The sequence below is a fragment of the Phaenicophaeus curvirostris genome, chromosome 4 (genome assembly GCF_032191515.1).
Source record: "Phaenicophaeus curvirostris isolate KB17595 chromosome 4, BPBGC_Pcur_1.0, whole genome shotgun sequence".
NCBI classification, from domain to species: Eukaryota; Metazoa; Chordata; class Aves; order Cuculiformes; family Cuculidae; genus Phaenicophaeus; species Phaenicophaeus curvirostris.
Window position 1 is genome coordinate 66,812,182 of NC_091395.1, and position 17,274 is coordinate 66,829,455.

The 17,274-nt window shown below is 41.1% G+C and overlaps 1 protein-coding gene across 14 annotated transcripts in view; it reads right to left on the minus strand.

Moving 5' to 3' along the window:
• ABLIM2 (actin binding LIM protein family member 2) overlaps positions 1-17,274 on the minus strand; it is a 149,865-nt gene that overhangs the window by 79,345 nt on the left and 53,246 nt on the right. For all 14 annotated transcript variants that reach the window (XM_069856392.1, XM_069856390.1, XM_069856386.1 and 11 more), the window contains exons 3-4: positions 13,452-13,635; positions 1,355-1,470 (exon numbers count right to left, since the gene is read on the minus strand). In XM_069856392.1, the coding sequence (XP_069712493.1) occupies positions 1,355-1,470; positions 13,452-13,635 (300 nt within the window). The remainder of the gene's footprint in view (positions 1-1,354; positions 1,471-13,451; positions 13,636-17,274) is intronic.

Below are 17,274 nucleotides of genomic sequence, written 5' to 3' on the forward strand. Positions count from 1 at the left end.
TTTCCAAGCTCAGGTTTTGCCACAGAGATATGCTTCTAGTGCTCCTTCACTTCGAGGCAAGTGGTTTCCTCAAGTTTGCAGGTACCCATGCACTGGGGAGGCTCAGTGCAGCACTGAGAGCACTGGAAAAATGCAACACATGAAAAACTGCCTATATTGTACGCCTTTGTACAGAGAAAAGGAATGTAAGTACATTAAAGGATTCTGCATCACAGATAATCAAATGAAGTTGTTCTGTCAGTACTCAACGAGGCAAATAATTTCCATTAAACTCAAAGCCACTTTTTCCATATGACAAGGAGACAAACAGATAATAGGCTATAAAAGTATGGATCTGCAAACACAGTCAGCCAAGATGGCTGAGGATGATCCATCTCTGGAATAAGTGACAACAGAAAGTATCCAAGACACAGGACCACCCCCTCTCCGAAAGAGAACACCATTGGCAAGAGAGGAATCAGTATAGCATCACTGCATTTTCACAGCAGTTTTTGTTAACAAACTGTAGAAAGGAGATGGTGAAACTTCTGTAAAAAGAGATGTGGTGAAAAATAAAGGGGAAAAAAAGTAGAAATTTCTCCTTGAAGTGGGCTGGATTCCTTATATATACAGAAAAGCAATCAATGGGGTCTTTCCTCAGCCATGCCCAATCCAGCTTGATGTGATATGACAGTTAAAAATATTTCTGTCTTTGCTGTTTAATTAAATTGCTGTTGATGTTTAATTATATATAGACAGTGGGTGAATGTTAAAGCATGGCAGCTCTTCACGAAGAAATCAGCAGAGGAACAGAATTCAGAGCAACAATGCCTCTCTATGCTCTGCTGCAAAATAACTTGTTATGAAAAGACTACATTTCTTCTCTGTAGTGTTTGTATTTTCTGATAGTACACAATAGTACTGAGGTCAAGGGAAATGTCTGTGTGGTCTCATTGCATATGTTAACCCTTTCTACATAATATTTAGCCATGCAGCAACCCCAGAACACTTACAAATTATTAAATATCATGTTGGATTTTATTTTAGCTGGAGTTGGACTAATCCCTAAAAAGTATTAACATCTATATTACAACTTTCTCCAGATAATTTTATTTACTCCAGTTTTAATCAACTGTCCTGGGAGCTTCTGTGTCTTGTTACCCTTATCATAATGGCAGTATTTGTTTTTCTTTTTAATATCAGACTTCCAGGAAAGCTGCCATATTATTTTCACATGACTACACTGTATTTCTTGAGACCTTTTAAGCAGGACAGTGGTAAAAATTCCAGTTAAACGTAACAGTGTAAAATTGTGTTCTTTAAACCTGTGCAGAGTAAGAAGTACCAGCAGAACAGAGCAGAAAACCCTACTTACTTCGCAGGTTCTGTACAGGGAACGAGCCGGTGTTGCTGGAAGGGGGCAGGGAACATTTCTGGCAGATACACTCTTTCCCATTAAAAGTTACGCGGTCGCCTGCAGGGAAAGGCAGCCTACAATAGAGGAAACAAAAGCATACAGGTTACCATCTCATGTCTTTATCAAAATTAAATTTCTTTCCTCAAAGAAAATGATTATTACTCTGGTTTCCTTTTCTCTACTTGCCCAGTTCTCATTCACAATTTTTCAGCCACTTGGAGGCTAATGTATTGAAGGGACACATCAAACAAGCAATTGCAAACACAAATCTTACAGCAACTTAGAAAAAACCCAATAAAGATACAGAAATACACTGAGCACTAAAGTTCAAATCCTTGTGTATCTATGAAATGTAGTATCAGCAAGGGTTGATCAGTAACAGGATCAGTCATAGAATGAAAATAAAATTGGCATTACAGAAAGTATAGGCAAATGCAGCTGCTTTTAAGTTGTTAAAATGCTGCATGAGTGACAACTTTTATACATTAAAAGACCAGCACCCGATTCCCAACTTTGATCATATCCAAGTTCTTCTCTTAATCTATACGCTCAGAAAGCAAATGTCAGTGAACTGTCATACGAGAAAATCCTATTTATAAAACCCAAAGTGTCTACATTACTTGTTTGCTCTACTCAACAACAGCTCTCCTTACACTAAATTACATCCTCCCTTTTTATCAATGTCCTTAAAACAAAAAGCTGTCTGCTGTGAGCTTTCCTGTCTGAGCACAGAGACTGATGAGTTTTTTTCTCTAAGAGGACCAGATGGACAAATCACTTCATAATGCAGTAAAGGATGACGAGGATTTAGAAATACATTTTACTCCACCCAAACCTCATGTCCAACTAAATCCCAAATGAGCTACCAAAATATGGCTTAAGTGGGGCACAAACATAATGCAAGCCTTCTGCCTCACGGTGAAAGTCCATCTGATCAGATTATTTCATTAACATTTCATTAAAACTCTGCATAACATTCCTTCACAAACACTATCAAATGCCTACTAAGAGGTTGTCTTCACGACAAAAGCTGCACAGATAATTCTTGCTAAGCATAAACCTTATTTTGTGCCCTAAACCATCAAGTAGCTTTTTCCACATTTGTGTTTCATTTTAAAGAATATTTCTATCATTTAGAAAGAGAATAAAAGCAATGCTATCTGTTGTTTCTAAATAATATTACTGAAAACTATTTTAAGCCAGATAAATAAGTGTTCAACACTGTCATCCATTCTGAAAAATAGGCAGTATGTATTGCTTTTTACCTCTTTTTTTTTTTTTTCACTAACACTAATGTCTTAATACTCCAAATACTTGAATACTTGTTACCTTCTTGCCTAAAGTTAAGCTAAGGAAAAAGCCTTTTAAACTATCCTGATCTTTGACACAACTAAACGTTCCGTGTGTGATTCTGGTGCAAACAGGCCCAGCATCATGATAGTATGACGCGGGAATCCTAAATTTCCACCTGCTCAAGAGAGGATTTTGTACCATGAGTTTTACTCAATAACCTGAGCAGAAGACAATACCACTGTCTCTAGTATAACGGGTGGGATGTGATGGAACTGCACTGCTCCAGTGAGCAGCAAGTCTGTCCTGCCTTGCATTAATAAAGTAGCAGCTGGCTCCTGTGTTAGGTATATAAAATACCACGGTTCTTTTTAGGTCATTACTTTTATTCACAACGGATTTTTATACTGCTTAAAGTCACAAGAGTCCTCTAATACACGGAATAATAAGACGGTTTTGTGAACATCTCAGAACAGTTGAGGTTGGAAAGGACCTCTGGACATGAATATACATTCATTTGAATAAAAACTACTAAATGTGATATACTTCTATATAGATAATGAAAATTAATGACTAATTACCAAAAACTGTCTTGACAAAGGAGTGATAATTCAAAGGCTGTCCTAGATTTCTACTGCTAATATGAAAGACCTCATTTAATTGTATTTTCATTTTAATAAGATGTTACAAATACAAATCTGGAACTGAGCACTACTGATTGACCTGGAAAGGCACCATCCAATGAATGTGAGCTGCTCCAGAACTGAGGCAAGAACTTGTAATTGACCTCCTACATACTTTTAGGAAGACATCTCATCTTGATTTACAGATACTCATTAACTTATTATGACCACTGTTAATCTGCTCTGAACTAAATCCCCACAAAAATGGTGACCTGCTCTACAAATACAATCACACAACTGCATTGCCGTACAACTACCCTGGCGTCTTTTATTCTTAGGCATAGTTGCACGTACTGGGCAGGATACCGCCATCAAGTATGTTTAGCCACAATCTTTTATGGGGACCAAGACTGGGACTCAGGTAATGACCCAACTGGACTCTTGTGAGATGTCTCAGTAAAATGGCAGCTTTGCACCATTAACGATCCTGGAGATGGTGATGTATTGGAAGCCATGAACAATCCACTGCTCTGAAGAATGACAGTAACTACTGAAGATTATTGCATCTAGTGTATCAGAAGCAGTAGCCAGAAGGAATGTTATATATTTTTTGACTCAATGATTTACCTAACAAAAATCCAGCTGAACTTCCAGCTGAAGACACAAGCCTGTCTCAAACAGATGAACCAAACATAAAGTAAAGTAGAAGCAAGGACCAGGCACTTTGAAATTGCTCATCTGCATTAGGCAATTAGACAATTTGAAAGAAAATAAGTTAAAACTAGAGGAGAAGAATAGGATAACTGACTTCGTATGGCGCAAAGACGGAGCCAGGTAGATGACACCCACAAAGCTCAAAGGCACCACAGCATGTCACAGTCTCCTTAGAGGGGAGGGCACGCAGGGGGTTTCCTAGCCCACTGTCACAGTTTAGCCCCCTTCCTGGTCTGGTCAGCAGCTAAACATGGGCAGTTGTATCCCAGTTCTCTCATGCCACAGGGAAATGGAAAAGGGAAGTAAGGGAGAGAGACTTGTAGGTTTGAAACTAGAACTAAAACTGCTCTAATGAAATAATAATAATAATAAAGAAAATAATACTATTAGTAAGAAAATAATAAAATATATATGAATATACAAAATCGACCCCCTCGATAACTATATGTCATTACTGACCCTAGAGGGTAGACATGGGGAAAGTTCCCAGACTGGACTCAGTGACAGACAGGAGCTGGATTCAGGAATGCACAAATCAGAATCAGGGGTAAAATGACAGATGAGATCCTCATCAGACACCAGCTATCAAAGAAGAAGGCTTGACCTTCAGGATTCCTCATTTTTATACTGAGAATGACACATATGGAATGGAATACACTGTAATTCAGTTTTGGGTCACCTGTCCTGGCCACTCCTTCCTGCAGGTGTGACCTTTTTTCACTCATATGGCACTCCACTAACTTGAGGATCACCTTGGTTTCTATAGGAATAAGTATAAGCAATGGCCTTTCTGCAAACCATTGTCTCATTACTTTGGTGATAACTATAACATGTCATCACTTCTAGAGACACATACAGAATCACAGAATCACAGAATAACCAGGTTGGAAGAGACCCACCGGATCATCGAGTCCAACCATTCCTATCAAACACTAAACAATATCCCTCAGCACCTCATCCACCCGTGCCTTAAACACCTCCAGGGAAGGTGACTCAACCACCTCCCTGGGCAGACTGTTCCAGTGCCCAATGACCCTTCCTGTAAAGAATTTTTTCCTAATGTCCAGCCTAAATCTCCCCTGGCGGAGCTTGAGGCCATTCCCTCTTGTCCTGTCCCCTGTCACTTGGGAGAAGAGGCCAGCACCCTCCTCTCTACAACCTCCTTTCAGGTAGTTGTAGAGAGCAATGAGGTCTCCCCTCAGCCTCCTCTTCTCCAGGCTAAACAACCCCAGCTCTCTCAGCTGCTCCTCATAAGACCTGTTCTCCAGCCCCTTCACCAGCTTTGTTGCTCTTCTCTGGACTCATTCCAGAGCCTCAACATCCTTCTTGTGGTGAGGGGCCCAGAACTGAACACAGGATTCGAGGAGCGGTCTCACCAGTGCCGAGTACAGAGGGAGGATAACCTCCCTGGACCTGCTGGTCACGCCGTTTCTGATAGAAGCCAAGATGCCATTGGCCTTCTTGGCCACCTGGGCCACTGCTGGCTCATATTCAGTCGCTGTCAACCAACACACCCAGGTCCCTCTCCTCCAGGCAGCTTTCTAGACAGACTTCTCCTAGTCTGTAGCACTGCACAGGGTTGTTGTGCCCCAAGTGCAGGACCCGGCATTTGGCCCTGTTAAACCTCATCCCATTGGACTCAGCCCAGGGGTCCAGCCTGTTCAGATCCCTTTGCAGAGCCTCCCTACCCTCCAGCAGATCAACACTTCCACCCAGCTTAGTGTCGTCTGCAAACTTGCTAAGGGTGCACTCGATGCCTTCATCCAGGTCATTGATAAAGACATTGAACAGGGCTGGACCCAGCACCGAGCCCTGGGGAACCCCACTTGTCACTGGCCTCCAGCTGGATTTCACACCATTTCCCACCACTCTCTGGGCCCGGCCAGCCAACCAGTTTTCCACCCAGGAGAGTGTGCGCCTGTCCAGGCCAGAGGCTGACAGTTTCTCAAGCAGAATGTTGTGAGAAACTGTGTCAAAGGCTTTACTGAAGTCCAGGAAGATACATCCACAGCCTTTCCCTCATCCAGCAGCCGAGTCACTTTGTCATAGAAGGCGATCAGGTTAGTCTGGCAAGACCTGCCTTTTGTGAACCCATGTTGACTGGGCCTGATCACCTGGTTCTCCTGCATGTGCTTCATGATAGCACTCAAGATCACCTGCTCCATGACCTTCCCTGGCACTGAGGTCAGACTGACAGGCCTGTAGTTCCCTGGATCCTCCCTGCGACCCTTCTTGTAGATGGGCACGACATCAGCCAGCCTCCAGTCCAGTGGAATTTCCCCAGTCTTCCAGGACTGTTGGAAGATGATGGAAAGGGGTTTGGCCAGCACATCCGCCAGCTCCTTCAATACCCTAGGGTGAATCCCATCCGGCCCCATAGACTTGTGGGTGTCTAGTCGGGCTAGCAAGGTTCTGACCACCTCCTCTTGGATCACGGGAGCCTCATTATGCTCCTCTAGCTCCTGGGTTTGTACACAGACGGAACGACCCTCCTTACTGTCTGAAAAACATGTTCTTAGCTTTCAGAAAATGAAGTTAGTAAGAGGATTAGCTGAAAAGTCATAAAATTGGTCCTGCTTTAGCTCAAACCAGAACACAGATAAACATATCTTACTTGGTTTATTTTGTAAGAGTTAAGTGACTAATCACAGTGCCCTTCATTCAGATCTGAAGGAACAATAATTTCAATTCTCTATTAAGTTTTTGACATCTGCAAGATACTTTGGCTCTAAGGAAACAAGGAAATCCTTGGAAATTGTCTGCCCAAAAGTACATGCTAACACTTCCTTCCCTTGCCGGTCTTCTAGACCTGTAATTAAGTCTCCGAGTTTGCTTTACTATCTTGTTCATTGGGAATTCAGAATTCGTACACAACACATTTACCCATATTTCTGTAACATCTGACCTCTACATTTCACAAGCAGCCCTGCTCAAGAATTTTTACGCCAGTACAAGTGAAGGCACAGCAGAAGGTGGTAACAGCCAATTAACGAGATTTCAGTTTCTGGGCTCTTTAACTTGTGAGCAGGACTATATATAGCAGAGTATGTTAAAAGCAGTGCATCTGCCTTTGAATACAATGACATCTCACCACCAGTTACCCACTGAACATTTCTGGGTATAGGTTTTAATTAGCTACTTATCCTTTTAAAAATATTCAGTGTGATTTTCACAGTTGGATAACCTATTTTTAAAATAAGAATTAAAAGCATCTTTAAAGCAGCTCTGAAATTACTTGTAGGAATTTGATACATCTTTTAGGATTCATTTCCCAACCAATTTTGTTTTATCCACCTGCCTACAATATTTGTAAACCCAGAAATAACTGGAACTCACCAACAAAATTATATTGTAAAACATCAAACCACCATCAGCCTAAACCAGGGTTACTGTCTGCTAACACTGAAAGGTCTTGTTCTGGTCTTGTGCTTCTCTGCACCATGCCTCAACCAATGCAGCTGTGGGCAATTCATTCATGCTTTCTGGGCCAAAAGAAAATATTCATTTTTTTATCAGATCAGCTAGATGGCCTTCTGTTCTTTAAGCTGCTGATCTGACTCTGGCTGAACAGTCAACTAAATTTGATATAAGAAAATTACCAGAAGCATATGATCAGGGTTTTGATAGACTAAAGCTATTCATTTCAGTAGCAGACCGCAGTTACACTGGGTCAGGTGTAATGTCAGACTGCAACCAAAGCACCTAGAGGATCAAATTCTGCTCTAACTTCTACCTGGTACAATCACATCCCTCAATGTTGCTTGATAGCGATGAATTTGATCCAGGCTGTTAAACCTGATGATACAGAGTGGATATTACTGCCTACATACCATCTAGATGAATTTCAACAAGGGCAAATCATAAGTTCTGTACCCAGGGAGAAATAACTCTATGCACCAGTATACCCTGGGAGTCAATCAGATGGAAAGTATAAAAACATGTAAGGGTCCTGGTGGACACCATGTTGAACAGTAGTCAGCACATTGTCGCTGTGGCAAAGAAGGCCAACCACATCCTGGGCTCCATCAGTGCAGTCAGCAGATCCAGGGATGTGATCTTCCCCTCTGTTCATCATTTAAGGGACTGCATCTGGAGAAATGTGTACCATTTGGGGTCTCCTGGGACAAGATTTACTAGAGGGAGATCAGTGGACATGGCTAGGTCCAGAGCTGAAGCACAGGACTAATGGGAAGGGGCTAAAGGAGATGGACTTGATCATCCTCAAAATGGTCAGGGGAGATCTTACTGCTGTCTAAAATTGTTGGTGTGCATATGAAATTGGAATCACACTCTTCTCAAAGGTGCAGAGTGAATGGACAAGAGACAACAGACATAAGCTGGAATGCAGGAAATGTCAAATCAATATAGAGGAAAAAAAATGCAATGACTGTGCTGAAATGCTGGAACAAGCTGTTCATACAGTCCGTGGGATCTCCATCCTTGCAAATACTTTAAATGAATACTGTCAGCAACCTGCTCAAACTGAACTTCCTTTGAGGCAGGGGCTCGACCACAGGACCCCTACAGGTCCCTTCTGCATTTCATGACTCTAGGGCTACAGGTGTGCTCCATATGTAAACCTGAAGAGCAGCACAGTAAGACTCCCTTGTTCAGGAAGCATCATACATTCATAAATACATTGGGTTTAGAATCAAAATACCAAGAAGAACACCCAGTCTGATTTCAAAACTTTGGCCTCAATATCCAGATGAAGAAGTCTGCTTTATGAGATGCTTTAAGAAGTACCTAGTAGTGTTTAAGAGGGAACCAAACACTTTCAAAATTCAGCAGCACTAAAAAAAGGTGAGCAATCAAAAAGGTTTAGCATATTTGAAAAATCTGACATGACTGCTATGTTTCTTCTAATTTTCAGTAGTCTTAAGAAATTAAGACATGCATACACAAAAGTCCTCAGCTTCTTTCTAGAAATAGCAGTGTTATATGCATGACTGTAACATCTTTTGTTGTAAAAAAATAAAGAATTTTTCCGTTTTCTGAATTTTTGTATTTAAGTGCCTGGCCACAGTGAATTACCTTCATGAAGATATCAGAAATACAAATGGATTGAGAGGAGTTTTAGATCCAAGTTTGGCACAAACCCCCTTGAAGAACAGGTAACTCCCTCTTGCCCCTCTGCACACTACTCAACTCTGCATGGCACATAGTCAACTTCTGTGAATATGTTGTTTCAAGAGAAAACTTTCTAAGTTCAAAGAAAATATAGAGTTTAGATATCTGAATTCTGTGTAGTAAATATAGACATGTTTGGCTATTAGCCCAGAATGTATGCGCTAAACTGACCCCCAGCTAAGAGTCAAATTTTCCTCACTTCATCATGTAAATGTGACAAAAAGCTATATTTTTCCAACTTTTAATTATAATAATACCAAAAATAAATGGATAATGATTATATACAGTTCTCCAACTGTGCGTATACCCCTCCCCCAGCTTTACCAATTATATCAACCCATAAAACCAAACCCCAGATTTTTAGTACCGTATGAACTCACAGCCTGTAAGTAACACTGAAATCACAGAGTCTATGTACAGTACAACATTATGCAGACTATACATCTTATATATGCTTAATACATCTACATAACTTATTAACACAGTAAGACTTCTCCTGAAAATTCCATTTTCAAAAGTAGTATCACAGGTATGACTACTCATTTCTTTTTGAAAGAATCAATTTATTGCCTTTTCACATTCTGAATAAGACAGTCCTGAGAGCTGCACCATTCTGTCTCCGACAGCCATGCAAGAACTACACGCACAATTTTAATAAAACTCTGCTTCTAGTGCTACAGATAACCTTCATTTTCTTTGTCTTTCTGTTACACTTTTACAAACACGGGAACCTTTTGGAGGAAACGTATTTGGCATCCCTCTGGAGGACCCAGCCTCTTTCAATTAATGAAGCTGTAAGAATTAAGATTGCTCACCCACTTCCTGGGAATTCAGAGTAAGAGGTTAATCTGCACGTTTTTTAATCTATGTTGTTGTTATTCTACTCATTCCTAGTTTTAGGCATTATCATCACAAAACACAACAGCAGAAAACAAGTTTCACTGGACTATGAACAGCAGTGGAAGAAGGGACAAAGCCCTCTATCTTTATTCCAGCAGAGCAAACATGCAATTAATATATGAATTTGTTTAAGAGCCACCTGGCCAATGCAAGATAGCAAGAAACAATCACACAGGATAATAGTTTATACTGCACTTGCAATAGTTCTTCTCTGAACACTAATTCATTTTTTTCCCACTTCAACCTGCAACAGCCCTGAGCAATTGCATCTGAGTTCCAAGGGACACCCAGCAATGAGTTGAGTTTCTGATACACACGCTTTATCACAGAGAAGAGAAGCAGCTCATCAATGCAGCGCAGAGGGCACTACAGAACACAGCTCTTTTCTGTGACACTGGGCAGCATGGCAGTTCAAAGTAGTAAAATCAAGAGCTTCAGAAAATGACTGGGCTTGTGTTATGGACTTTTTTCTCAATGCTCCAGCCAGCTGTGTGCTCATTAGATTTTCTTACTGATTTGACCATCTGAAGCAATATACATTTACTACCAGTTTCTATTAAAATATTATATTCTCTGAAAACAAGGAAAAAAAAAAGGAGTTGCTACTGTCAGTCACTGGTTTGCTATTCAACGTAGAAGAGTTTAAAAGTGTTACTTCAGCAGCTACAGAAATAAAGGTCACAGAAGTTCTCCTTTAAAGTACATAATGACCCATTCTGATGAGACCCGTGTCATGAGAGCAAAGCGCCTTCTGCTGCCAGCGTTTTCCTGCTGAATCTGGTAAGAGCCTTGCTTGGTTTCCATGACAGCAGGAGCAGCCCTACTGTCAAACAGTCACCACCTCCCAAGTTCACACCATTGTAGAAGTCAGATTTCTGAGAGAACACCCACATTAAAGTCCGGCTCTAAAAGGCAATGCCAAATGCAGTCTGCATGATCAGCCAGCTATCTCAGACAGAATGCTTTGGCCCATCATTTAAAGGTTTCTGCCCATCTGCAAGAAGTGAGGACACAAATGTTACTTTTGAGTCTTCCTATCAAAGAAAACGCCAAGGTTCTATTGTTTTACATTTTAACATTATTGTTTTTTATACAAACAAACAAGTTATTTTTCTGTTTAAACTTAATGTATTTAAAGTCTACTCACCTTACTTTTACTGCGAATATAACTCAAGAAAATTAATAGCGATGTTTAGATCAGAAACTCCTTCCCGTAAAAAAAAAATTACGCCTGGCTTGCAAAGACTGGGGTAATCAAAGCAATGCAGATTTAAAGCAGTTGAGGACCTGGTCCAGTGTTTTTACTACAAACAGATGACAGGATTCTTCTGTTGCTACGCACCACAAGTCACAGTTACAACTACCCTGGGAGATACTAATTGAATCCTGCTAGTCAGCAGGTCATTAGTTGGCTACTGAAGTTTTAGATCACAGCGATCAGAAACAATGAAATAGCTTTTAATCCAACTATTCAGTCATACAGAAGGTTCGGGAAGTTCTCTGATTTTTTTTAATAGGAAATTCTATTGTATCAGGAATTTCATTATTAAAGCTTTAGCATCTTTTCAATACAGATGATATTTGTAGCATGTTCTAGCAAGATTTTCACTGTATTGCAATTCAGCTTACCTGAATTCTGAAGTACCTGAGAATATATACTTTAGTCATACAAAAATTATTCTGAATTTCCAGGAAGATGAGACAAATTGTACCACTGAGCTCCAAAGTCTCAGCTGAAGGATCAACTAAACACAGCAGGAGGTTAGTATTAATGTATCTAGCAGCCTGACTGAAACCTAAGTTAGGTACCAAGCTAGTAACACACAGGTAAATACTTTATGCCTGAATGCTAAACCCTAATGGTGTGGCTGAGGATACAAGCACATTAAGCAGGAAAACACTGTTGATCAGGTCTTTGTTATATGTTAAAAGATGAAACACTTTGCTTTACAAAAGGTACTAGGGCTAAGAAACAAGGTACCAACAATTAGCTGTGCTTATCTACAGATGTGCAATACTGACAGGCTGCAGGCTGAAAGCATGTGTAGCCAGCAGTTAACTTGTGAGATCCACAATTACCCAATGAAACGATTTTTCTTCCTACTTAAAAAAGAGAAGATTTTAGGCTTTTTTTTTGCGATCTTTACTCATCATGTTTATTTAAAGCATTCAAAAGTAAAAAACCTCCTACTAAACACGGCAAAACTTGGACGGAATTTAATTTAACAAAGACTCAGTCTTAGAATGTTTCCTGTAACTTGGCTATTTAATTATTCCTGCAATTGATATATTAAAACAAGATCCTGCCATTAACCACGGCTGTTCTGGAATTTGAAGTCCTGCTTCTGCATCACCACAAGAAGACATCTCAGCTTGGCAGATCTATAAGCTGGGCAGATTTGGCTGGCAGACGGCCACAGTGACACGGACGTGCTGGGTTTGGACTGCACAGTCACCTGAATGTGACATCAGTACATACAGCACCTACAGCGTCATGCATCAGTGCCCTGTCGTGCTTTCCCTTTGAAAGTGGGGTTACTTTTCTTGTACAGCTAAAGGCTCAAGTTTAGCCAGAAAAGTTATTACAGCATTTCCATTTACTCCAAACTGCTATAACAGAGCATTTCCTGAATGGAGCTCTCTTGGATTTAAGAGTTTCTTCCTGACTCCTCACCAGATTTGTTTGTGCTGCTTCCGTAGAAGAGGACTAAGATGCAGGTCAAATGGACATCAATAGCTTGTACTGACAAGCCTGCAGACATTCCCTGAGTCGCAACAACACATGTACCAACATGGGAAATGATCCCACTGAACTCCACGAGGCTGTTAGGAGTGGGATGTAATCTTCTATGTTGTGTCATTTGTCACCTCCAGAGCTGCTAGAGACCCTCTGTGAAATCCAACACATACATAACTGTTTGTAAGTCCAGGTCATTTCTATCCTATTTTAATTGACTACTGGAGTTTCTGGGAAGCAGCACTGTGAAATTTTGGTTTAAATCTATTAATTTGGTATGTACCTGGCTTGCTGAAGTCTCAGTCGCATTTGAATCCTTGGTAACATCAGTCAACAAAAGACAAAATGGCAGAGATCAGAGAAATAATATGACATTTGGGGCTAAAGCTCTGACAGTAGAGGCAGTGGTGGTTGTTTCGCAAGTACTTTGAAACCTTCGCACATAAGATACCATAAAACAGAAAAAGTATTTGAAACCAGAAGAGGCACTCAGAATTTGTCGGTTTGGTTTTTTGGGTTTTTTTGTTATAAATTCTGCTACTTTTTAGGGAGAGGATAATTGAAAACAGATTTTTTTTTTCCCCTTCGATAGGCTGTAAGCGGCATTCATCTTTCAAAATGCAGTTTTCAAATGAAACACAACTTCACGTAAAAAACATACCTGCAGACGGCACACACAAAACAGTCTGGATGATAGGTTTTGCCCAGTGCTGAGACCACTTCTCCTTCAATGAATTCATCGCAACTGAAGCACCGCGTGCCATAGAGTCTCTGGTAGTCCAAAGTACAGATGTAGTCTCCCTGTCTTACAAAAAATCCTCCTTGAGCCAGGTCACATCCACAAGCTGCAGGAAGAGAAAAGACAGACTCAGAAGAATGGAAAACTCTCTAAGACGATGCTGATTTTTCATGTATGATAGTACAGTGCCTAGAGAAGTATTTAAGCACTTCAATATAAAGGCTTATGATCACAGAACAGTTGCACATCTGAAAACCACTATTTTTATAATAAATTACATCAGTGATGTATTTTGTACACTAATATTTGGATTTATTTCACGTAAAAATATTAACCTCAGGACAGAGGCTGTACAGAGTTAAGTCTTTAGGAGTTAAGTTCAGGGCTACCATATACAACACCTGCCACATTTAATAGGTTAAAGGAAATGCATAAAAGATATGAACCTTCAAAACTGAATGCAGGCTCTGACAAAAATGGCAACTGCTGTAAACTTCCACAAGCTTACAAGATTCTTTTTTTTTAAATGAGACCTTACTTTTACCTGATAAACACCACTCACCAAGCATGAGGGATCTCCAGAACTGTCTGCTCCTAGCAAAAGTAGAGGTTTTGATTCTATATGTCAATTTATAGTTTTTAAGCTAAATCTGTAGGAAAGGGTTAAAGTTGATTAACCAAAGGCTTGTGAGACTTTTCAGGGGCTTTTTCCATTGCACCAGGGATGGAGCTAGGCTGGTATTTTGAGAACAGGCAAGATGGGAAAGGAGAGATACAACAGTCTGGCTGAAGTTATACAGAAGTAAACAGAGATGCAGAAGATGATAATCAGCCACATTGACCAAGACCTTTGAAAACAGACTTGAATTGATTTCTAAGGAAAACTGGAATTAAAAATGGTGATTCTGTTGCTGTGCGGACTACAATTTTAGTCCAAGTCATAGCATCATAGTTGCTACTACATATATCTGCTCCTGGGGATGTGCACGTAGTGAAGTGCTCCCAGCAGCAAAGTGTGCTTTCAGTCAAACGAGGCTGAACAGAACACCGTGGCAGTGTCACTACTTGCATGCAGTGTACAGAAGAATAGTGGGAATGTTGTGCATTGTATTTGAATCACACATACAAAAAACTGCAGAGCTGCTCAGTACCTTGGTCCCAAAACAGCCGAGGCACCTAAATGTCTAAAGTTCGTGACTGAGATTTCTGCTTAGGTACCTGAGAATCCACAAGCACTTTGGTTTTTAAACTCACTGCCAACTCACATCAAAGCCTCTTGGCAGTGCCAGAATCAATCATCTTACATCTAAATTATCAGAAACAAGTCTCCAGTAGGCATGTTCAATTCAAAATAGAACACTTAGAGCACAGAAACCACTAGAGTGCATAAGATCCTGTCGCATTCATTCAAAAACAGATCCAATCATCCGTCTTTTTTTATCATCTTTCTTAGCAGGCAGAGACTACACCACAGGAAGCCTGGGCAGGCCTGGGCTCAAGGGTCTCTTTAAACCCTCAGTGGACATTTTTGTTCTGACCTTTCTCCCTGGAGATGGCCCCCAGCCACAAAGTGACAGAAACCAACAATCACGCTGAAACTGCATTAGTATATCACCAAGAACTGAAGAATCATAAGTTAATTAACCTTTCTTATAAGTCAAAATAATTTCAATTGTATTGCACTTGTCATGGACAACAACTATGGATTAGATGACTGATCTTGCAATACACTATTCCTGTGCTTTATCTCACAGGCTTAACACATTTGCTTCAACATTTTCTTCACCCTTGCTCTTTTACTAGGGATGTGCTATTTGAACAGACTTCTCAAAAATATGGCATGACTTGCTGAATATTACGAGCTTCTTTCAGACAATATATTTCACCGAGGTGCACACTGGTGTGATAGAAGCAAAAATCAACTACTGATTTAAGATGATGCTGAACAGCATGCTGAGCTGATACTAAGAATGCACTAGAGCAGTTCTAAATCATATCATATAGTGCTTAAACTTGCAGAGTGGATCACAAGAGAAAAAACTTAAAGGACATAATTGGCTTTCTGAACAGAGCAGGGAAGGGTTATGTCCCTATATAATATTTCTTTATGTCAGCAGTGCCACATCTTACTGCAGTGCACCTGAACAAAGCCACCAAGAACCACTTTGAGTGACAGGGCAGGCACCAACCTAGGCATTTTCATCTGTGCCATCCAAGAGGGACATGAAGCTTGGCATCCATAATCAGGGGACGATGAGGAGTTGATAGCGTATCCACAAATTATCTTAAGCAATAAAGAATTTATTTCTACCTAAGTTGTTCTCATACCTACCACAGTACTTTCTAATTAATCTTAGCGGCCTGACAGTCATAACAGGTACACTGCAAATGAACTGCATGCCAAAGTAATGGTTTCTTCTAGTGGCTCTCACTACACACCACGCTATGGCGATATTCCAACAAGAAATGCAAGAATTGAAGTGGACAGTGAGAAGGAAAACAAACTTACTAACATACTTGCTCCACAATTGACTCCACAAGTCAATGATTTCATTCCTGTAAAAAAACTATTTCAAGATATATGACTTTCTAGATAAACAAATTGCTGTAAATCTCACCTACCTGTAGCTCTAGCACAATAGATAGAAAGAAAAAATAACAGGATAAGACTTTAATTAGATCATTGGCCAACAGGAAGATGACACTGGTTTATGAAGAAGGGGGAAGCACAGCCCCGAGGAAGGCTATTAGTACAGCTTATTAATAACTAGGGGAAATGCCAACAGGAATAATGTTCTTGCTACAACAAAGCAGACCCATGGCAACAAAGTGAGCTAATGACCCAAAGTCATAGAATCATAGAATCATAGAATAACCAGGTTGGAAGAGACCCACCGAATCATTGAGTCCAACCATTCCTATCAAACACTAAACCATGCCCCTCCATGCCTCGTCCACACGTGCCTTAAACACCTCCAGGGAAGGTGAATCAACCACCTCCCTGGGCAGCCTGTTCCAGTGCACAATGACCCTTTCTGTCAAAAATTTTTTCCTAATGTCCAGCCTAAATCTCCCCTGGCGGAGCTTGAGGCCATTCCCTCTTGTCCTGTCCCCCGTCACTTGGGAGAAGAGGCCAGCACCCTCCTCTCTACAACCTCCTTTCAGGTAGTTGTAGAGAGCAATGAGGTTTCCCCTCAGCCTCCTCTTCTCCAGGCTAAACAACCCCAGCTCTCTCAGCCGCTCCTCATAAGGCCTGTTCTCCAGCCCCTTCACCAGCTTCATTGCTCTTCTCTGGACTCGCTCCAGAGCCTCAACATCCTTCTTGTGGTGAGGGGCCCAGAACTGAACACAGGATTTGAGGAGCGGTCTCACCAGTGCTGAGTACAGAGGGAGAATAACCTCCCTGGACCTGCTGGTCACGCCGTTTCTGATAGAAGCCAAGATGCCATTAGCCTTCTTGGCCACCTGGGCCACTGCTGGCTCATGTTCAGTAGGTTGTCAACCAACACCCCCAGGTCCCTCTCCTCCAGGCAGCTTTCTAGACAGACTTCTCCTAGTCTGTAGCTGCACAGGGTTGTTGTGCCCCAAGTGCAGGACCCGGCATTTGGCCTTGTTAAACCTCATGCCATTGGACTCAGCCCAGCGGTCCAGCCTGTTCAGATCCCTTTGCAGAGCCTCCCTACCCTCCAGCAGATCAACACTTCCACCCAGCTTAGTGTCGTCCACAAACTTGCTAAGGGTGCAA